At 40.5% G+C, this 22,505-nt stretch overlaps 1 protein-coding gene across 29 annotated transcripts in view; it reads left to right on the top strand.

Annotated features, from left to right (window-relative positions):
• Positions 1 to 22,303, top strand: part of EPB41L3 (erythrocyte membrane protein band 4.1 like 3) — a 142,130-nt gene extending 119,827 nt beyond the window's left edge. For 9 of the 29 annotated variants that reach the window (XM_074899161.1, XM_074899155.1, XM_074899152.1 and 6 more), the window contains exons 13-27: positions 2,694 to 3,260; positions 7,421 to 7,474; positions 9,325 to 9,360; positions 9,528 to 9,593; positions 10,071 to 10,262; positions 13,422 to 13,496; positions 13,909 to 14,010; positions 14,753 to 15,472; positions 15,995 to 16,117; positions 16,628 to 17,026; positions 18,078 to 18,209; positions 18,618 to 18,716; positions 19,802 to 19,882; positions 20,147 to 20,263; positions 21,510 to 22,303. In XM_074899161.1, coding sequence (XP_074755262.1) covers positions 2,694 to 3,260; positions 7,421 to 7,474; positions 9,325 to 9,360; positions 9,528 to 9,593; positions 10,071 to 10,262; positions 13,422 to 13,496; positions 13,909 to 14,010; positions 14,753 to 15,472; positions 15,995 to 16,117; positions 16,628 to 17,026; positions 18,078 to 18,209; positions 18,618 to 18,716; positions 19,802 to 19,882; positions 20,147 to 20,257 — 2,757 coding nt within the window. In that variant the 3' untranslated portion in view covers positions 20,258 to 20,263; positions 21,510 to 22,303. The remainder of the gene's footprint in view (positions 1 to 2,693; positions 3,261 to 7,420; positions 7,475 to 9,324; positions 9,361 to 9,527; positions 9,594 to 10,070; positions 10,263 to 13,421; positions 13,497 to 13,908; positions 14,011 to 14,752; positions 15,473 to 15,994; positions 16,118 to 16,627; positions 17,027 to 18,077; positions 18,210 to 18,617; positions 18,717 to 19,801; positions 19,883 to 20,146; positions 20,264 to 21,509) is intronic. The other 20 variants (XM_074899174.1, XM_074899173.1, XM_074899178.1 and 17 more) reach the window with 17 other exon arrangements.
• The last annotated feature ends 202 nt before the right edge of the window (positions 22,304 to 22,505 follow it).

Here is a 22,505-nt window from a genome sequence, read left to right as displayed (position 1 = left end):
CATGCAAGTTTTAGAACCTGAACTTCTAGCCTTATAATGTAAGGCCACAATGAGCTACGTAGCTAAAGGATCAAGGCCTCAAAAAGAGTTGCAATTAAGGTATCAAAAATCAGAAACAAATTGAATTAGTGAAAATTGCAGATGAGAAAATATTTTCTTTTGAAAGTATGTGATGTAATTGTAGCATTAAAAAAAAATCTGTAAAATTTAACTGAGGTCTTCTTTAAACTCTATGAGTTTCTGCATGGAGAAACATTGATGAAAATCAAATATGCAGAAAATATCCAATAGAAACTAATTGTGTCCCAAGTGTTTGTTAATTTAGGTCAATGGAGAGATCAGCTCCATTTCAGAGATCGTCTGTTCCTTATATATGGCTAGAAATACTCAAATATATTTTTAAGAGAATGTTTTGATGGTACTTAAACATGCGCATATGAATGATTTTTACCCCGCACTCAAGAGGTGGGTTCTGTTTAAACCATCCATTAACAGACCTTCATTTCTATAAGCCTATAGAGATCTTAGTCCTGCTTCTGCTGGACCTGCCAACAGCTTTGTCATTCATCATAAAGTGAATAGAGTCTCAAGAAACACGGGACAAATTTGAAGTCAGATTCCTATTTAAGGGTATATAAATTTTATAGGTAGGTTTTCAACTTTTCCACTAAGACATTTTTCTTTTGCTTTATCCATATGTAATTAAATACCAGAAGTTATTCTAAATATTAACACTGCAAAGATGTCAGTAAGTGAATAGTCTGTATTAGCAAAGAATAAATTTACTTTGGCTTTTTGCCTTTACAATGTAAAGAGAAGTTCTGTGTATTTAGCTCACATAAAGTCCTCTGAGTCCATCAGCATTGAATTTTGACTTGAGCTTGTTGCATTAGGCCCATAAAGAAGACATTTGTAAGTGGTTTGAAGTTAGGCTTGGTTTTGGTTCTTTAATTCAGGAACACAGATTGCCTGAGCTGATTGCGTTTTTAACTGTTATGGTTAGAGAAGAGAGAGAAGCAAAATATTAAGAGGAGGGGAAGGAGCTCTTCTGTGTAAATATTGGGCTCAAATCCCATTCCTACCATTAATATACCTGGTAAAGATTAGGCTTAGTAGCTAGCGTTGGTGCAACTTGTGTCTAAAACTTAAATCCTGCTTGTTGGCTCGGATTTGGCATTAGTTTGTACAGGCAGATGCTGTTTTGGTTTTGAAGTCATTTTGTTCTTGGGAGCTTGGAGTGGCAGTGGGGTTGAAAAGCCTTTTGTAGCTCCTCAGGGAGATGCATAGATGCATGGTGGATGGAGCATCTCAGGCACTTAGGGTTTGGTCATGGAGCCAGTGTGCCACTTCAGCTAAGTATGCCTTTGGCCAAAACATCTTCAGTCAATCAGTATCGTGGCAGGTCTGTCATACTGAGGTATTTTGGTGATGGTGGTTGTTGTCCTTCTAAAGAGCAGATGTGGCTGCCCTCAGGGAGTGTATTAAGTGACAGTCACCCCTTCTGCTGAACCACCTCACTCCTCCTACCAATTTTTCATCCTTGAATAACCTTAAAGACTGGTTGAATGCCCTACAAGTGGCGTATCAAAGCAAATCCTGCTTGTTGGTAACCAGTATTCTTTGCATTGTGGTAAAATCTGTAGCAAAGACATTGGGTATGTTTTTATCTCTTCGGTATGGGTAGAGAGTCACTTTTTGACTATGGGGAGATGTGGCTGTGTGGGGCATGAACCCCTCTGTGGTCAGCCCCCCTTCAGATCTCCAGCAAGAGAGAATGGGGTCTGCCTAGCCAATACCTGCAGCTCTCTTCTTTCAGCATGTTGTAGAAGCAGTGGGGTGCAACGTAGAGGGGCAGCAGGGCACGTGGCTGGGAGGGGGCCAGCTCCCCGACACTGCCTGCACCAGCTCGCTGTGGGCAGCGGTGAGGGCAGGGCTGTGGAGATGCCCGGCGAAGGCCAGCCTGGGCAGTGATGGGAGCCGTGCTGAGGAGCTGGCTGGTGGGGTAGGTGTCAAGCTAGTGTATTTTTTTCCATCAGTAAGAGCTGATATATGGATTTGTGCCCCCCCTCAAAACTAGAATGTGTTTTATTTAGATTTAGGACCTAGATTTTTTTCTTTTTAATATTCTAATGGAGAAATTTGGGCACACAGAGTTTTAAAATCCTTGGCGTTTTAATTATTACTGCTGAAGTTGTCCAAGGCATAGATGGGAAGCATCAGGCTCCCACTGGGTCTCCTCCTGACTGCAGGAGTACTTTCACAAGCAGTGTTGGTATTAGAAATACATTCCTTCATTTCTTTGTTGCTCTCCATGTACTTCATGTTTGAAAGCTCCTTATGATCTGAAGCCAGTCTTACCGTAAGTGGAAATTGGCAGCACCTGAACCTCTACATATGGCCTTGAAGGATTTTTATGTAAATCCCGTGCTGCAGGTGACTAGACAAATGCTGAATCACGAAGTTGCCTTTTGTAAGCTCTAACCCTGATTCACTAATATCTGTGGTGTGCGGCATGGGAACATGCACCATTTAACTCAGTGGAAAGCTATGGTGTTAAAATACTGTTTATAATTTTTATATATATATATATATATATATACTATTTATCATCACAGAAGAAAATTAACTAATTACAGTTTTCTTTTTGTCCTTTTGCTTTTGCGCCTTGTTTGCTGCTCTTTCTCTGTCACCAGCCACCTTTGCTTGGCACTGACTCCCACCACCCCTCGCCATCCTCACAGCCTGGCCGCCATGTATCTTCAGCAAAGCTTCGCAGGAGATGCAAGGAGAGTGCTCGAACAAAGTCCTTAGGTTGTGAGGCGCCGAAAGAGAGCGCTTCAAAGCTCAGCGAGTTGGAGCCAGACTCTGACAGAAAGGGTCGAGTTTGCTCTGCTGAGCAAGATGCGGCTTTCGGCTATAAGCAAAAAGCCGGCAAAGGCGGAACGCTGTTTTCCTTCTCCTTGCAACTTCCAGAGTCATTTCCTTCCCTCCTGGATGACGACGGCTACCTGTCGCTCCCAAACCTCTCCGAAACCAACCTCCTGCCTGCCAGCGTGCAGCACTACCTTCCTATCCGCTCTCCCTCCCTGGTGCCTTGCTTCCTCTTCATTTTTTTCTTTCTGCTCTCTGCCTCTTTCTCAGTGCCATACGCCCTCACTCTCTCCTTTCCTCTGGCTATGTGCCTCTGCTACCTGGAGCCCAAGGCGGCCTCCTTGAGTGCCTCACTTGCCAATGACCTGAGTGACAGTTCAGAGGAAGAGGTGTGTACCTCGGCATCGAACACACTCTTTTTCGTGTTCAGTGCTTCAGTCCTAACCAGTGTTAGATTGCTGCAATAGTGGTCCTACTTTCAGAGCCTCATTTCTGTCTGTGCTGATATGTTAGAAGGGGTGTTTTTGGTTTTGTTTTTTTTGGTTTGGGGGTTGTTTTTTTAAATTCTTTTTTATTTTTTTCTTGTGTTGGGAGTTGCAGCTTGGGGCCCAGGGTTAGGCACAACACTGTGTGGAAGTGGCTTGGTTTGAACTGTGTCAGCTGATGCAAAGTGACTTGCACTAGACAAATTGCCACTGATCAGCTCTGAAGTATTGTATCTGAACCCGCCAAGATCTTTTTCTTTCCCCAGTCAGTTTATACTACAGTTAGAATAGTTTTCTAAATGGTGGGTATTAAGTACAATTTCCTGCATAATTACATATGCATGTATATATATGCATATGTATATACATTATATTTATATAACCAGCTGCCCAGTAATAATGGGCACCCTCACCAACTTCAGCATGTTCAAAATTCAGGTGGACTCAGCTTTTTGCAAGAGGCTGTCAGCTGTAACCTGAGCCCAGAAAAGGCTTTCTGGTCCAGTGAAACCTGGACCTGCATTTTCAGCCTTGATCCCATATCTGCTGCAGATTAAATTGTTTTCCCGTGCTTAAATCCAATGTATCAGTGAGAGGTCAGATTGGGACAACTGTTCCACAGCTGTTGAGGGAGCATGCCATGTGGGACATCTTGCCATTTGCGGTGTTTAATTAGCACTGCCAAAACTGATGCCTCAAGCCACCAGGGTTATCTCAGGCAGATAAACCAACTGCAGTAGACGAGGAGTCCACAATAGTTCTGGGAACTGTGATAATATAACCAGAAGATAATACATACAGAATAGTATAACACAACCAGAAGATAATATATCCAGAAGGAATCTGCTCGTTTAAGTAACAGAGTAACTGGCATCTCAGTTCTGGCCTGTGCCTAGTTATTCTTTGTTGACAGAATAAAATGACGAGTTCTTTTTTTCCTCGTTTTTCCTTTTTACCCTTCATCTTCAAATGCAAAAATATGGTTTTCCTCTGTATGTAAAAATAACCCAGATCAGATAATCACAGCCCAGTTGGCCATTTGTAAAAAGACACCTTGGTCACTTGATGCTGTTGCAGTAGTTGTCTTCAATAAACCAGTTTGCACATTTAAACATTTGTGTATTCTGCCACTGTTGGTTTTGTAGGACTTGGTGCAGGATTTCATTTCCTTTTTATGGAAAGCTAAAAGTCACATCAATTTATCTTATAAAAACATTTTCTTTAGATGCTTTTGGTTCTGTGATGCCCAACAACTAAATAATATTGTGCAATTTCTGATAAAAGGCATCCAAAATGTTGCTGTCTCATTTTGTGTCCTCATTTTGAGATAGCATTCAGGTTTCAATTTGCATTAGCTCTGCACTTGAATTAATCTAATAGCAATAACAGCATTAATACGGTGCCAGCTCCAGAGGCAATAACGAGACAGTGTTTATGTAATACATTGGTCTGTTCCTCTTTCAGAAATGAGCACTTCTTTTTTGTTAGTAAAGTTAGGAATATTGAGCATAAAAATGTATAAAATAGGCTTTTTAATGTCTCTCTTTTATGAGGGTGATTACTCTGGCAGTGCTTCCTGGCAGACAACACAGACTTGTGCCTAATCCAGGGGGTATTTCTTGTTCAAAATATTGCATGAAAGTGGATATGTTTTAAACTTGGGCATGTCTGCATTACATTGGCAAAACAAATCACAGCAATTAGGATCACAGCTTAGAGGAGGTGCAGCCGCAGCATCTCAGGAGATAGCTGCCTTCCCTTCCTGCTCAATCCCTCTCCTGCCCTCAAGCCCCACCAGCAGCTGCATTGTAGCCCGTCTCAGAGTTGAGCCCGACCTTTCTTACTTTCCATTCCAGAGGAGACCTGCCTTGCTCAGCCTTAATTTGCCATTCCCTGCTCTGCGATAACCCCAGATCTTTATTTCAAGTAACTCAGTAATGCTGACTTAACTCCATGGCTGTTGATTGGCTAATTAGCAGACATGTATGTGGCAATAAAGCAAATTTTATGCCTTACTTAGGATTTCATTGCTGTTACAGTAAAAGAAACATTTGTCTTTTCCCCCAGTTCACAAGAGATTGCACACAGTGATGCAGGAGGCTACAGCCAGTATCCTGAACCAATCTCATACCTCGTTGAGCTCTGTTCTCCCTTGGGCAGTGTATCTGGAGGCAGTCAATGCAGTCAGAGACAGAATATCACCCATTAGATTTCATTAGCTTCTGTGTTTGTACCTTAGCAGCTACTGTTTCTATTGGGTTTTCACTAATTTCCCAACTTCAAGTTCGTAAATGAATCCTGTGTGCCAGACTCACATGTTACAGTGCCTTGACATAAAACTTTAAATCCCTTTTAAATGTCTAGATTTGTTAATTTCTCTTTTTTCTTTTTTTTTTTTGTAAATAGGGGTGACAATGTCTAGATATTTTTATATTGCCATGCCTTTACAATTGCTTATAATGTTATAAAGATGTGAGATCCTTCACTAATAAACAATTTTCTAACATTTTAGTGAAAGCAATTTGACTAGCTAGGTAGGCTATTTTGGCATTATACTTTCATTTAAAAATAAATGGTCCATCTAGTGAGTGGTCATTGCTTGAAAAATTGCATGTAACTTATATTCATGCCCTTACAAATAGGGCAAAATGCCTGCTTATTCTTCTGCCTGTCATACAAGCAATACAAATTATTCAAAGAAAGGAATGATAGACACCAAAGCAATGAAAAAATATCAGAAAAGCAGCTTTATGAAACATTGGAGTTGTCAGAAAATGACAGAAGATAGGAGATTCAAACACTTGATACTCCATCCACCAGTACGTTGCTTTTTTCTCTTGTTTCATACTGATGTGAGTGTGAGATGTATTATCCTAGATTTAAATTGCCTGCCTGGGTTACTTTAGATTATCTAAGGACCACAGAAAATCATTAATCAAAACCAGAGCTTTCACTGAAGTTAAAACAACTTGAATGTGCCAGTCCAGGGCAGTAGGGAGCGCTTTCTTTAATTACTAGTTTTCCATAAGCTTGCATAGCATCAAACATAGTCATTTGAACTCTCTTCTCAGCCTGTAGCATCCTACACTTGACTCTCTATTTATTAAATCTCAACACTTGTGTTCTCCACTAAAATGTGGTTCATGGTGTCGAGCAAAGCAGGGATAGATTGTGCAATGCTGTGCTTTGTTTCATTTTTATCACTTGTACCTAGTAATTGTTTTTTTTTGGTGGGGGGGGGGTGGTGGGGATGGGGAGTTACTTTTCCTTTTTTCCTGCTTTCATCCATATTCTTAAATGGAATGAGAAGTATTTTTGATTCTTTTAATGGCAGTTTTCTTTCTTTTTACTATCATTAACAATATCAGCTGCTCTTTATTGGAACCAAGTGGGATCTGAGCCTTACCATTACTCCACAGACAGACAGTAGATGGGCTGGGGGTATGGTTATTTGAACTCCTTGGTAATGCAGACAGCCTCATGGTGTATAAATGCGGAGTCAAGAACAACTTCTGTACAAATGAGGGGCTGAAAGTCAGGTGACTGTTAAAGTAGTCTTTTTTTTTTTTTTTTTAATTGTCTTTTTCCCCTCCAGAGAAAAAGTCAACCACCACATTAATCTGTATTGATTAGAACAAAAATGTGATCAATAATTTTACTTGAAAAAAACATTATAGGAGGAAAAGTTTGTTTAGAAAATACGACCTTTTTTTTTTCCAGTTTTTTTAAAGCCACCTGGCTTTCTTAAAGAAAAAAAAAAAATAATCTGCTATTCAAATAACACATTTCCAGTAATGTTTTGTTTGGCTTATAAATTTGTTCCAGTAAAGCCATATACTGTGTACAGTACGCCTCGAGTCTTCCTCTGAGTCTGTTCTGTTTACTAATATAGCATTTTTATTTTGCTTCTTTGACTTGTGCGTGGTTTGAAAAGCAATGCTAATGCAGTTCACAGGGATGTTGAATTTAACAGTTCCCCGTGTGAGCCGCGTGTACTGATGAGCTGGGTTTATTCTTTATTCCTGCCTTCCTCTTGGGACCCGATTACTTGTCTAACCAAATAGACTGACAGTGAGCAGACGGATACTGCAGCTGATGGTGAGACCACTGCCACCGAGGTTTGTACAGTCGCCGGCACCCAGTTATGGCAGGGGAGAGCATTTTGCCTCATCTCTTCCCGACCCTGGGCATGAGGGCTAAACCAGCATGTCTCTTACAGCAGCTCAGGATCCCTCTCTGCGCGTGTGTGCATGTGCGAGCGTGAGAGTTTTGCTCGCGGAGTTGAGTTTTCAGTGCTCCCTGCGGGTTCTTCTTATTTCTGTGTTTGGTGTGGAAACTGTAAGGCCTCTGTGCTGTGCAGAGTGCGGGGCAGCTGCCCACCTGGGTGGTCGTGCTGGCCAGATTGTGCCCTGGGTTTTTCTATTTGCTTGTCTGCTTTTATACTCTGCAGCCTGTGTGTGAGAGAGAGGGGCAAAAAGACAGTAAAAAATTTTCTGGATAAAGGTATTTCCACATTACAAATATCTCAGCTTTTCCTTGAATGTAATTTCACATGTCGTCTTCATGTATTGCCACCAGTAGTCTAGGTGTTGTTTTCAAAGGAGGAACATAAAAAAATGTATATTTTCTTTGCACTGAGAAGCCTCATATCTACAACACGGTATACAGACACTGCAGGCAAATTCAACCCTGTGTGACTCCAGTGAAGTGCATATAATGCTTTCATAATTAATATATTTGCAGCTGCAAACATGAGCTGAATTTGGTCTGACATCTGGTAGAAGACAGAGTCTTACCACAAACACAACTGTAGGTTTTCAGTAGGATCTCATTAATATTTCAGACTGTTAAAATTATTGTCAAGGAAAAATTCTCTGTATGACGTGTCAGGACAATTTGGCCTCAGCTGTAAATAGAATAAATTTGAACTGAGTTAGAAAGTAATCAACAGATTTTCTCATGGGTCATTTGAATAATTAGGACTATATAAAAAATTAACAATAAAATAGTGGCACAAGCATTGAAAGAATCCAAATGGAGCAACAACATAAAGTCTGTTGAGACGAGCCAGGAGTTCAGAATGCCTCTTTTACTCTATAGCTTCAGGCCTCGAGCCCTACAGAAAGTAAACCATAATCCTAAAACCATGACATTTAAAATGTTCAGTTTATTACTCAAAAATGCATTATAATCTCCCTAGCTGCCATCTTTATTTTAGGGGAGAAGATTTTGTGAACCTCAGTTTGCCTTACGGATACCTGATTTTCAATACCTGTGGTATACTTGCCATCTGAAAATTCAACCCTCAGAAACGGGGCTGCTTGGGCAGTCCTTATTGCATTGCTTCTGAAAACGTGAGCTGAAGTGATGTGATGTGTGTGCCATTTCAGAAGACCGCCATTGCAGATAGGTCATGAAAGAATATATACAGGCTAAATATGAAATGAAATTATATAAAACCAGAAAGGGACTGAGGTTAGGGAAATAGCATTTTAAGCAAATAAAATGTGCTTCATTCTGTAGGAAGCGTTGCAAGTTGTTTACCCATGGTGAGTTTCTGCAAAGCTTTGCCTGTGGCCCAGGAGAAGTCATATATTTAACCTCTGGGATTATGGATTTGCAGAGAATTTGCTGTTGCCATTTGGTTCTAAATCAGCTGCAGTCTTGGTGAGAAGGTTCAACTGCTGCTCCCTAAATAGAGATCTGTGAATGTGGAGTGCACCGGTATTTATAAGAGGAAAACGTTTAATACTCCTTCATTCCCAAATAAAAAATTTGAAAAGAGGAGGCTTCCTCTGAGTTAGGAGAACCATGCAAATTCAGCCAGTGTGTCTACTCCTTCTCTTTAAGCCCTCAACATAGAGAAAATGTGATTTTAACCTAGTGTGTTCCTGTCACCAGTTTGTGTAAAGCCTTCAGTCGTACAAGTGGGTAAGGTGTTGTTTTCCAATCTTTCTCATGCTGGCAGTCGGATCAAGAGGAGGATGGAGAACTAAAGGCACAGGTACAGAAACGAAAGGCCCGGATGTTGCTCAAGTATCAATGTTGGAGGTGTTCACCTCTCTCAGCATGTTATTGTTGGTTCTCTGTGAAGAAATGTGTAGAAACAGCATTTTGTATCCTTTCAATACTGTGTCCCTTACCTTTCCCTTTCTTTTTCACTTCTTTCAGAATAGTCTGATTAAGCGAATACAGGGTGAAAATGTGTATGTCAAACATAGTAATCTTATGTTAGAGGTTGGTATTGGTATATACCAGTGCATGTCCGTACATGTGTGTTAGTTTTAGTGGTAAACTGTGAATCTGCACTATGATGCATGAACTGTGTATTCCCACCTGCTAATAAATTAAATAGATATTTTTTCCTCAGATTATGATGATCCTCCTCTAACTTGTACTATAAATATAGATATATGCGTGTGCGTATATGTGTGTGCATCCACGCGCATATGAATGTTTGTTTGAAGCCTCTTTATCAGGTGTAAATTATAGCAGTATGGATAAGCTTCTTAAGAGTATATTTATACTCACAGATATGCTATTCTGTTATCTTTCAAAATGCCACATTTTCACAGAGTGTTGTGTCAGTGCTGTGCTCCCCGGCTCCCTGAGATGTTACTTCCCTCTTGACTAACCGAGTTGTGTGTTTTGGCGCTAAAATTTGGTTGGCTTAGGATGTATTACAAACTGCTCTATTCTTTTAAAACTGTCCAGGACCTAGACAAAACCCAGGAAGATCTGATGAAACATCAGACCAATATAAGCGAGCTGAAACGCACCTTCTTGGAAACCTCCACAGAAACGGCTGTGTCTAATGAGTGGGAGAAGAGGCTTTCCACATCTCCCGTTCGGCTTGCAGCAAGGCAGGAGGAAGCTCCTATGATTGAACCACTAGTGCCTGAAGAGGTCAGCGTGAGCTGAAAGGCTTCCTTATGTATCTGTCTATTCGTTTTACTTTTAATAGCTCTCAGTCGATTAGAGACTGTCCGTAGAGGCCATTCCCCACTTACAGGTGCTCCCTTTTCTCAGGACTCAGGCTCTAGCAGCAAAAGACACAAGGAAGAGCAGATACTTTTTATATATATATTTAGAGTATGAAATTCACTGTAGCTGCATGGCAGAATTGGGTCTCTCTGAGGGTGCAAAACGCAGGCTTACAGGTTCACTGAGCTTGAGGAAGTCCAGCCATGCATGAAAGAAACCATGAAGGTGATGGAGAGGAAATTTAAGTAATGATGACTGGTTGGGAGCAGCGGTGTAGTGGCACGGATAGGGGTACAGTACCAAACTTGACAAGAAAATACAGAACAAAGGGCAAAACTCTTTCGGTCTTTGAAGACAGGGAAGAAGTAATGATGATAATTAGACCTGCTTGGCCAGTTCCATAAGGGAAGTGATAGTTGCTGCAGTCTGCTGGATACCGTTTCATTGAAGGCCCAGTGCAGATGCTAAGCATGTGCATTTTCATGTGCATGCATGAAAAAATCTTGCTTACTGTGCAGTCTTGAAGTATTTGTAGGAAGCATGCCAATTAAATATCTGCCTCTCATTTAGTTTTGGGGTAGGCAAGGAGATGTAGAGGTAACAATGTAACATTCGTGTTGCTGTGATCTTCTAAAAAGGCAGAGAGCCTTGGTTTAAATCCAGCGGAGCAAAAGGAAATATGCTTGTGTGGTCTGCATGAAGATTTTTTTTTTTTTATTCTATTGTGCATGAATATCTGATTTCTGTCTCATAGGAATCATCTTTATGGTTACCACTTGTTTTTAGCCTTACAGTCCAATAAACGGTCATAAAATTTGCTTCCGTCCCCCCAGCACTAGCATAATGTTGTAAGGAACTCAGCAAAAATTGGCTGGGAAGTCTAATGCGAAAGAGCCTTCTGCTTTCCCACCTTAGAGGTTGGTCTTACAGACCCACAGTCCCCAGACCCACTGGGGAAGGGAATCCCTGGGGACACACAGATAGCACATGTCAGCTTCCTCTTAGGGAAAGGCCAAGAAAAAGGCCCCAGTTCCTCATCTCCCACACTGTACCCGTCTAACCAGTGGCCGATACAGGCATCAGACATGCATTAGAGTGGCCATCAAGTTGAATTAAAATACCGAAAAAGCAGACTCGGTTCCCAAAGCTTACCTTTTGGACAGGCCACTGAGGAATATTAATGTTGCCCCTGCTGTCTTGTTCAGGAATCATAATGGATCCTACAACTGTGTTAATTTAGTTGTAGTTGAAAATAGGGGTTTTCTTCTGTAAAAGTAAAATTGTAAATATAAAGAACAGGATGTGTTTTACATACTAAAGACGTAAGGAACTGTTGAAAAGGCAGCAGCTGGCTAGCTGAGCCTGAATCAGAGGAGTGCAGGTGAAGCAAACTTATATCCCCACCCCTGTTCATTTCATGTCTTTATTACTTTAGAAACCTAATAACAATTTCTAATTAAAAAGCACAAGCAGTAGCAAAGCATTACACAGTTATGTAGGCTTCACCCTGAGGAAACACACCTGAATCTTTGGAAAGGAAAAGAGCAAGAGTTAGCCTTACCTGGTATCTCTTCTCCTACTGGAAGAAAAAAACTTGCTCAAAAGCAATGTCCGGTTACTGTATTTTGTATGCATCTAAGTAAACTACAGCTGTCCCACAGAATCTCATCCAAATGAAGGCATTTCTGTGTAAAAATGCAAGTGGATTTGAGCTATCAGAGCCTAACTCTGAGATGACTTCTGGCACTAAGGGAACCCTGCTATACATAACATCTGATCGTCCTTTTTGGTCCCAGTCAGCAGGATGGTTTCAGTTCACATGTCCTGCTGACAGGAATATTTCAGGAAAAGAAGCCATATATAGGTCAAAATCAGGACCTTGATGTCTGTGTCTACTAAGAAATGCAGAGACAGTCAGGATGGAGAGCATGTAGAACTGCGTTATGTAGTAGTCTCTTCTAGTCAAAGAACTTACACATTTAACTTAGCATATCCACTTTAAAAATGCATTCAGTGTTGCCACCTGTAGCTCTTTAATATAATAAGAGAAGGGGCAGTGTGCCTTTTCAAAAGGTGTCCTTTGAGCATTTGGCACCTATGTGTGTTTAGTCCGTTTGACTTTAAGCCTGTCTAGTCACTGGTTGGTTGTTACAATAATAGGGGTAGTACTTTGGTTTTGTTTAGTTGTGAATTATATGGTTTTAAATACCTGCTGTAATAGTGGCCAGATAGCTACAGAACATGAAAGCCATCATACTAACAAACTCCTTGACAATGTTTAGTCTGATCTGGATTGGATTAAAATAGCACTTTAAACATGAAGAAGTTATGCATCTCATTGCAGTCAGGGAGATGAGCCGTTTCTCCCTTTCTCACTCAGGTTTCTAGTTTTGTATCTTTCTTTAAATGTCTACCTTTCTTCTTGAGTACATGGAGTATACATATTTAAAACTGTACCCTTTTATCATGTCATGTACATAGTGCTTCCATTGGCATGTCTAATGAGGATATTAGCCATTGGAGTGGGTAGAAAGAGTTTGGCAAGAAACCTGCTTTTGCTCAGCAGGGGCTTACTTGCTCTGGCCAAGTTAAAAAGGTGGCCAGCCCAGAAGCTGGACTCAAAAGGCTTAGAAAATTGAGTCTTACCGATACTTAAAACTTTCCCCACTGGTCAAGTTGCAGAGATGCTGTTTTCACAGCCTTGGGAAGGTACTAGAAGTCCAGAGTAAAGGTGGAGGGGCCAGTTCTAGGCTGTTCGTGAAAGCCGTGTAGGTTGGCACCAGACGCAGTTAAATGGATAGTAAAAGATGAAATGAACACGGTGCATCCACGTCTGGGTGTTACTCAGTTTAGCGGGTTTTGTGCTACACAAATGGTACGCTCATATCTGCTTTGCATTCATCACAGACGCACACTGATTTCATTGCTTACGGGAAACCTCTTTGCTGGAAAATTACTCTGTTTAATTCTGTTTCCTAATTTACCATGCACTTAATAATCTGTAGAGCTGATGAGCTATTGTAAAGTATAGTGGACTTTATAGCCTCCATTTACTAAAACCATTTATTCCCCTAACATTAGACCAAAGAAGAAAGAGAAAAATCAGAAAAACTCATATTTTTGCAGAAGGGAGGTACTACATTCGTTGAATTGCAGGTAAAAACAAATAATAATTTCTTGAAATGTAGACAGGCTGGCAATGATTTATTATTTTATTATCTTTTTTCCTTTCCAAGCCCCTCCCTTTTAATTTTTTTTTTTTTAATTATTTCATAAGCTTCAGAGAGAGATGTAATCTGGGGGCCAAATTCTGGGGAAGGAGTCCCCTCCAGAATTTATGGCTTCCTAATAGACACTGATTTCTCTGCTAGTTAGAAATCTACTTGCACGGTGCTGTTTGTGGATATTGTTTGCAGTTGTGCATGCATTTCCAGCATAAGCCTCACTAAGAACGTTATGGAGAATGGGGCACTTCTGTCATTAGAATGAATTTCCTTTCTATTGTCAAGTGAATTCAGATTATGCTGAGTGGTGGTGAACTTTGTATTCTTATTGGTTTTTCTATTAGCCAAGTGTGATAGAGAAGAAGCTGCAGGAAGGAGAATCTGCTGGCACTTTGGTTACTTCTCATCAAATCATTATCCAGAAAAGTATCCCATCATCCCTAGAGGTTATTTTTAATTCATTCAATTTTAAACTACCACATTTGCTTAGTTAAATAACAGAAGTTATGGTCTTGAGGTCAAATAACTGGATGCTGATCACATAGTCAAAGCAAATCATGTAGCATATTTGCATAAGGAGAAAAAAAGATGCTGAATTCAGTTCCATTCAGAATCTTTAGGAGTATGGCATTTACTGTGTTGTACTGCTCAATTTAAACAGTCCTGGAGGGGGTTGATGTTATTCTAATGAAAACAAGGAAATTTAGTGCAGGCTACAGTTACATACAGATGCATACTAATGTAAAACCTCCTCAACAGTGTGTTTATGACAACTGGGGAGCAGTTGAATGGGCTTATTTTGCTTATTTTCATAGTTTGTTTTTGACTGTAGCATTATGAACCGTTGCAATACGTGATTTTGAACCTCAGAATGATTCCAATCATCATTTTAAATGATGCACTAAAATGCTATTCTGTTTCAAATTAATACAGAAGTAGTGTGGCAAAAGTCATTTTTTTCTGGCCATGTTGTATGGGCCTCTGAGGGGAGGGAATATGCAAAGAAATCATGCTTTGCCTAAGGTGATTCTGTTTGTTTGATAACTGCTCTAAGAGGTACAACGGTTAAAAGTGATATGCTTTCAGAAGAGGCAGTGTTTATTTCTTAAAAGTCTTCATACTTTAGTGCTCCTGAAGTACGGATAAACCTTTAGATATTCTAATTTAGCTTTTATATCTCAAATATAGGGCACTGAGGATTGGGTTATTATAGACAAAATACCCTCTGAGGTAGTTGATGGTGAATCGAAAAAAAGTCTGGCATACAAAGTAGTGACTGTGAGCAGTAAAACTGCCTTTCCACCTGAGATATTAAAATCCAGTACCGTTCTAATGCAGAGCTTTGAGGACTTGGAAAGTGAAATACAATCCAAAGAGGAGAATAAGCAGAAAATGTTCACCCTAGGAAGGTCCTATGATACCGTATCCGGGAAAATTGTAACCATGACAAGTAAAGCTAAAGAGGGTGAGAAAGCAATACAGCCTTCAGTAGAAGCTTTCCAGAAAATGGAAAGGGAAGTGCAAGAATCTGTGAAAGTCATTCCGGTAGTGGCTGAGTATGAAATCCTTGAGCCTGTCACTGATGAGAAAGCCAGGCGGGGATCCGATGTGCAGAGCACGAAAAGAAAGCTGTCCGACTCTCTGACACCCATAAAGGAAGCAGAATCTCAGTTGCAAAGTCCTGAAGAGGAGAGTTTGAAAAAGACACTAAAGATGGACCAGGATTTGCAGTTACTGGGAAGCTTGCAGCTTGGCAAAGCAGAAAAACACCTTGGCAGTGAAGCTGTAAAAGCAGGGGCATTTGCCCGGAGAGATAAGAGCCTGTCTGAGTGGAGATATTCCAGAGAACAGCCATTTACCATTGCTACTGCTCACTATGTTACCGAGTCGTCTGCGTCAAAAGTAGTGGTAACAAGTGGCTTTGACTTCATGCCACGGTTTAAAGATTAAAGCATGACTTCTTTTAGGCAATCCCCTCACACCACCCTACCTTGCGGTTCTCTTGCTGCCTGGCTTTGTGTTGACAGCAGCCAACCCAGCTTATTTTTTTTCCCTCATACTTTGAATCCGTCCCACGGTCTGAAGCAGACATTATATAAGGCTTTCAACCTTTCTGGTTTATTTAAAGATCCATGTTACTGAAATGTAGTGTTGCTGCTGTGGCTTGTTAATAAAAGGAAAAAAAAGGTTTGCTTGAACCAGCAAAATGCCAACGCTAACAACTGTGCTTTGTAACTATTGCTTACTACAGCCATTATGAATTTGCTCTGATTTATTTTCCCATTCTTTTCCTGTTTCCAATCTCTCTGTGCCCCCGCAACCTTCTCTCCCTTTCCTCTGTCTCTGCCTCCAGTTTTGGCAATTAATATGTCTGTGCATGTGGGTCTGCCTTTCTTCTGTGTATGACTCTACATTTCTTTGTCCATTTAGACTAAACAGTCCACCAGTGAAAAAACCTTGGATGGCTCAGATATCTTCAGTTTAATAGAGTCTGCCAGAAAACCGACTGAGTTCATAGGAGGGGTTACTACTTCTTCACATAGCTGGGCTCAGGTGGCCGTTTGATTCCCTCCATTGTTATAACTGCACACCAATTACTTTTGCTTTTCTTTTGTTTCCTGTTTCTATGCGTAACTTGGAAATGATATTACTAATGCATGTATTAGTGTGCCTTTTCCTTCGTTACAATAGACCACAGTAGAAACTTTGCCAAAGAGAAAAGCAAACCAAAAAAACCCCTGGTTTTCTCTCATTTCACTTTATTTTGACCATTTTGCAGGGTGCTGTATTTTGCCTTTATAAAACTCACACAAAAACACCAATGAGAAAAACATTGACATTTCTCTTCGCTTTTAAAAGTTGTGATTCTTGCTTTGTTTTTCAACTCTACTGTTCTGATAATGTCCTGAGAACGAAAATTTATACAACGTGAGAGAAATGCATTGGCAAAATGTAATACCCATTTTTTTTTATTTACGTTCACAGTCCATTAAGCTGAGAAGCCATTACAAGTAGTGTTGCCTGCTTCTGATGCTGAGAGGTTTTTTTCCTCCTTCTCTGCAGAGAATAGACACAACGACATCTCTGGAGATAACTTCTGGTGAAATGAAGCAAGCAGTTCAGCCGCATCAGGATACAGCAAAGAAGGTTGTACAGGAGACTGTAGTTATTGAGGAGAGACACGGGATGGATGTGCATGCAAGCAGGGATCCCACTAAAGTGGCTGGACTTGCGTTGGATGCCCAGGCTGAGGCAGCGTCGGCGGTGGCTGCTGGCGTGAAAGGGAAGGAGGGTTCTGCTGGGACTGAGGGGGCGAAGGAGGAAAAAAGGGAGGAGGCTGGGAAAGCCCTAACCAAACAAGAAGGAGTCGCTGCTGCTGCTGCTGCTTCGTGTGAGCAAGCAAAGGATCACAGTACAGCAGTCCACGTTTCAGAGTCTTTGGAAAGAAAACCTCATTTTGAGGTAACTCGTTGATTCAGTCATGTCTTTGCTGGACTGTGAATGTTAGTTGGGCAGTAGTGGACTAAGTTAATTCCTGTCATGGAAAGTAATGTGTACCAAGCTTGTATGATTGCATCTTCGCAGCAGGCAGTTTGTTTCTCCTCTTATTTCCTCTTTGTGTTGCACCTGCAAGGCTTATTGCTGGTTTCGATCGTTGGCAAAATGCCGTCCATGTTTTACCTAAAAGCACTTTTCATGCTACAGAGAAAAACTTAATTGGTGGCATTTATACAACGGTTAACAAGAATTCCGCTGGCATTCTCTTTGGGAAAGTCCATTAAGACTGGCAAAGTTCATGTGTCCTCAAAGACAGAAAATACATTGTTTTTTCTGTGCTTGGTACAATTGTAAATAAGTGTTCTATGTCTTAAACAACCCAGATTCTTATCTTAACCCCGTTAGCAGAATTTCAAGAACTGTTTGCAGGGGAGTTAAAAAAGCCTTGTTCTTGGTTGGGTTTTTTTTCTGAGAGCTTAATGGAAGATTAACCCTGAACAGGACTTGTTCTCTTGTCGTTCTAAGAAAATGTAGAATCGCAAAATCCCAGAATAGCTGAGATTAGAATTCTAGACCTCTGCAGGCCATCTGCTCCAGCCTGCCCTGCTCAGGCAGGGCCACCCAGAGTCAGCTGCCAAGGACTGTGTCCAGGTGGCTTTTGAGTATCTCTAACGTTAGAGACTCCACAGCCTCCCTGGGCACCCTGTGCCAGTGCTCAGTCACCCACAGGGAAACAGCATTCCCTGATGTTCAGAGGGACCTTCCTGTGGTTGTGCTCATTGCCTCTTACAGGGTTTAGATCTTTTCCGAAGTTTATTTTCATGAAATCCAGGATAGTGCTAAATGTTGCCGGCATTATATACATGTATGTACCACTGTAACAAAGAGAATTTTCTCACTTTGTTAAATGCAGAGTACTTTTTAGTTGTTCCTCCTCTTTTTACCGAAGAAAGAAAAATTCTCTGAGAAATTCTTAAGCTTTGCTAAATGTTCCAATTCCTTTTTTTTCACGCAGTCGCCAGTTGTGAAGACTGAGACTATCAGTTTCAGTAGTGTTTCTGCTGGTGGGGAAAATCTTGAAATTTCAACAAAGGAAGTGCCGGTAGTCCATACAGAAACGAAAACCATTACATATGAGTCTTCTCAGGTAAGAAATTCTGCAAAAGCCAAGGTCTGATTTAACATGTTCTTGAGGAACCCATGTTTCTTTACACATCTTTAAGTGTATGCTTTACTGTAAACTGTTGTAAGTTGTTCAAGTATTAAATATTAGCATGAGGAGGATGTACATAAGAATAGCTTACCTGAGGGTGACGTGTAGGGCCTTTCAAGAACATTGATGAAACTACAGATTTCAAAGCCCCAGCTTCTGATCTGTCCTTCCAGAAGCGAAGGGGAGTCTCCAGATGCAGAGAGAAATACTGACGCATGATCGCCCTTAGATACAACTTTTATGAAGAACTGTAGAAGTAGGGAAGTGCAGCCAGTCCGGTTCTTGCCTCCCTGTGCTCAGGAGCATGTTCTTGATGACTGGTTTTGTCATTTGTTTCCCTAGGTGGATTGCAGTGCTGACTCAGAACCGGGTGTATTGATGAGTGCACAGACTATCACATCTGAAACCACCAGCACTACAACCACTACACATATCACCAAAGTGAGTCCTCAGAAAACAGGGTGCTTTTTTTTTTTCTTTTTTTCCACAAGGGTATATGTTTTCTTAAGTTCTATTCTATTATTTATTTTAAAACGTGTACACATGCTTATGCTCTCTGGACAAAATCCTGTCTGTTTTGGATACCTGTCTTCATTCACCTGTCTTTGCCTATATTGGCTTCATTAATGCATCATCCAAGGACTTGACCAGAGTCCTGAGTGTCATAAACCCTTAGAGCATGTCTATGCAAGCACAAAACCTTGTCCCTTGTGCAGGGACACATGAGTTAGCTGAAAATACGGCCTAGAACTGGAAGCAAGTGTAGCCACGTTGGCATCATATGGTAGCCAGGAAGAAGTAATTTGCCTGAGCATGAGTTTTCATTGAGTCCTGAGCTATTATCCCTGTACGGTGTTGAAAACACACAGTAAATCTATCACGTAGTCATAACAGGACATTTAGTCAGCTCGAACACCACAGTTGCGTTGCTGGGTGGTGCTGTAAGGAGCTTGCCCATAGCCAGAGCAAAAGCTTATAGCTGCACAGACAAATGATGTTGGGTCTTCCAAGTTCCATGGTAGCATCGAAGTAACGGTTCCTCCTGAAGCAGAAACCCTCTTAGTGCCGTGACAGCTCTCCTACCAGTATTCACTGAGGACAGGATTTCAACTTTCTGCACTGAAATTCACCCTTCAGTAGATGGGCTATACAAAGGCCATATCACCCTATATGTCCTTCTGAAGTCTGCAGTTGGACTTAACTAGATCCATTCTTTTCTTCATGGGATGAATTTACCATAAATACTTGCCAGTTTTGACATACAAAAATCTCTCCTGACATGTGTGCAGAATGACTAGAATCATGAAATTATCTGTGTTGGAAGGACCTGCGGAGGTCATCTAGTCCGTTCAGAGCAGGCCAACTTCAGAGCTGCTCTGGTTGCAGTTCAGGGTTGTCCCCTCTGTGCGCGCCGTTTGAGATAGTTGGGTCCAGTCACGTCTGGGTTCCTGCACTGATCATTCTCTGCATGAATAGCAGCACTCTTTAAAGTAAGTTACTGACATGCATTTGTCCCTCCCATCTAGACTGTGAAAGGAGGCATCTCAGAGACAAGAATTGAAAAACGAATAGTCATCACAGGAGATGCAGATATTGATCATGATCAGGTAAAATCTATAAACTGCTAGAGACTACCCTGAAGACTGCCGAAGAGAACATTTCTAAACATTGCTTTAAAAGTTACTAGTCATAGTGGCATGCCTTAAATTAAACTGGATTAGTAGTTAAATCAGTGATGGTTTATTTCATATTTTAATCATTTTCCTCATTTGTAAATTGTGTAATATCTCATGAATCTCTCCACCTTGCTACTGATCATGCATGTTCCACCTCCTTTTTGTTTTTGCCCTTCTGTGGTTTCCTTGGGATAGGCGCTGGCTCAGGCAATTAAAGAAGCCAAAGAGCAGCACCCTGACATGTCAGTGACCAAAGTAGTGGTACATAAAGAAACAGAAATCACACCAGAAGATGGGGAGGATTGACCACAGGTAAGAGGACTAGATGATTTTCCTAGGCATTTAATGGGCTGGCATGTTGCAAATGTTGTTTTCCTACCATAATTCATCTCTAACTCTTTCCTTTCTCTCACTGGCATTTGCAAGTTGCATTTGTGCTGGTTATCAGTTCTGGTATTTGAATGTAAACAACATTCAGCTCTAAACATCTTCCTTTTAATGGTGCCAGCTGGAGAAAGAGAAACTACTCATTTGCTTTTGTTGGCTCTCTGGAAAGTCCTCATTGTCCTTGCTTTGATACAGTCTTAATTTTCTAATTCTGAAGTCAAAAAACCCTGTTGTCTGCTTTTATGTCATTTAAGGACAAAAATAATTTGTTCTTAAAGGTATGCATTTTGTTTACAAATGCCAAGGGAAGAACCTACAACTGCTTTTTAAATCTCCTATGCAGATCTGTTGCAAACTAAGCCTTAATTCCTAACTTGCAAAGATACGGTCCAACTTGCTTTTGATTTTTCTTTTATGCCCAGTGGATTATTGTGTCAGTATTTGGATGTCTTGGCTTTCTTGTATTTGAAAGAACATTTTATGTTTTAAAGCAGCATTGTTTATCAGGGTGAGATGATAATGCAGCTTTTCTCGTTTCATGCTTTTTTTCAGTAAAGGCATGCTCTCCAACTGTGGCTGGCTAAGCAAACGTCTTAATATTACTGTATTTATTCTGTGTGCAAAAACATGTCATGCATACTAACCTGCTATGCAAAAGCTGTTTAATGCCAGCACCATTGCACAAATTGCTTTGAATGATGTATGCAGAAGGGGAAAAAAAAGCTGCTTGTCTGATTTGTTTAAATTGGTAGCAGCATTTTATTCTTAAAACAATACATATTCCCTAGCACTTGGTGTAAGTAACAGAGTATAATGCACAGCACCTTTTGAAGCTGTTTTGCTCTCCTGCTTTTGGATATACAGACCCTAAAGAAAACTGAATTTCAGTATCTGTTACTTATTTGGAAGATGGAACCAGTCACTGAGGAGTGAGTAGCTGTGATTCTTGTGGTATTCTGCTGGTTGTTTCAGAGACAGCGCAATGTGACTTGCTTAAAAGTCTGTTGATGTCACTAATTCTTTCCATTGGCATCAGTGGACTTTGGATTTGGGCCAAGTTGCATATACCGGGATGATGCCATTTTCAGATACCTTTTGTTACGTGAACAAATTGACAAAATCTCTTTCACAAATTTGCTTCAAATAATTAACTCACTTCTCCTTCCTACAGGAATAACCTAGATTGCATATGAATCCAGACATGCACACCAGTAGGAATACGAGAGCCTATACGGAGTCTCAGTTCCAACCTGACTGACTTGTATCTGTCTATGGAAAATTTCAGTACAGAAGAATTGATCTTGACCGTTAATAAAGAAACTGGCAGAGATACCTTCCCATAGAAAGCAATCTGAATCAGCAGCAGTTAAACAATATTGCATGAAGCAACGATAAAATTACAGAAAAGCAGCATTTTTAATTTTCTTAAAATGTCTTAAGTTTTCAGCTATACCTGCACGTTCATAAACAATATAAACAGTGATCTCATGTAACACATAAACAGTTCATGCCTTTCACAGTTTATGAAAGTCTAAACAAATTAAAATTTGTTAGGTGGCAAGCCTTTTGTTTACGGATATTGTAAATGAAGATTACCCCCAAAATGCTAGAAGCTGTATAGGTACTGTGTATAATGTTTTACCACACATTAGATGTGCCAATAACACAGTTTATTCAGTAAACAACTTGAATCTTATATTTGTTTCATCTGGTTTTATTACTGCCCGATAAACGATGATGGATCTTTACTCTTCTCAAAATATTTAAATGCTTACAAAGTGTGCTTTGTATACCTGACTGAATACCTTACGAGGTAGTAATGATTTTAGTATATTAACGATTTTTGTCAGCATTGTTCAGAGTCAGCTTCCAGTCACCCTTCACAGATCCTAACCTTGTAAATTATATGTAGTTATTTTGGAGAAAAAAAAATCTGTATTTTACTTAGTTTGCAGCATTAGAAAATTATTAATCTGAAATAACCACGATGGTTTTCTATTGATTTCCCTTTTGTTCTCAGAGGAAAAAAAGGAAAAAAAAAAATCTGTTTGAGAATCTGGTCAGCATTTACGATCTAGTTCAGAGTCAAGCCTTAACCTGTACAGAACGTCCACTGAAAACTCGTTAGTGTCCAGCTATAATACCCACTGAAGGGACAGCATCCATT

Source organism: Athene noctua, chromosome 2 (assembly GCF_965140245.1).
Source record: "Athene noctua chromosome 2, bAthNoc1.hap1.1, whole genome shotgun sequence".
NCBI lineage: Eukaryota > Metazoa > Chordata > Aves > Strigiformes > Strigidae > Athene > Athene noctua.
The sequence above is the reverse complement of the archived record's forward strand: the minus strand, read 5'-3'. Positions and strand labels throughout refer to the sequence as shown.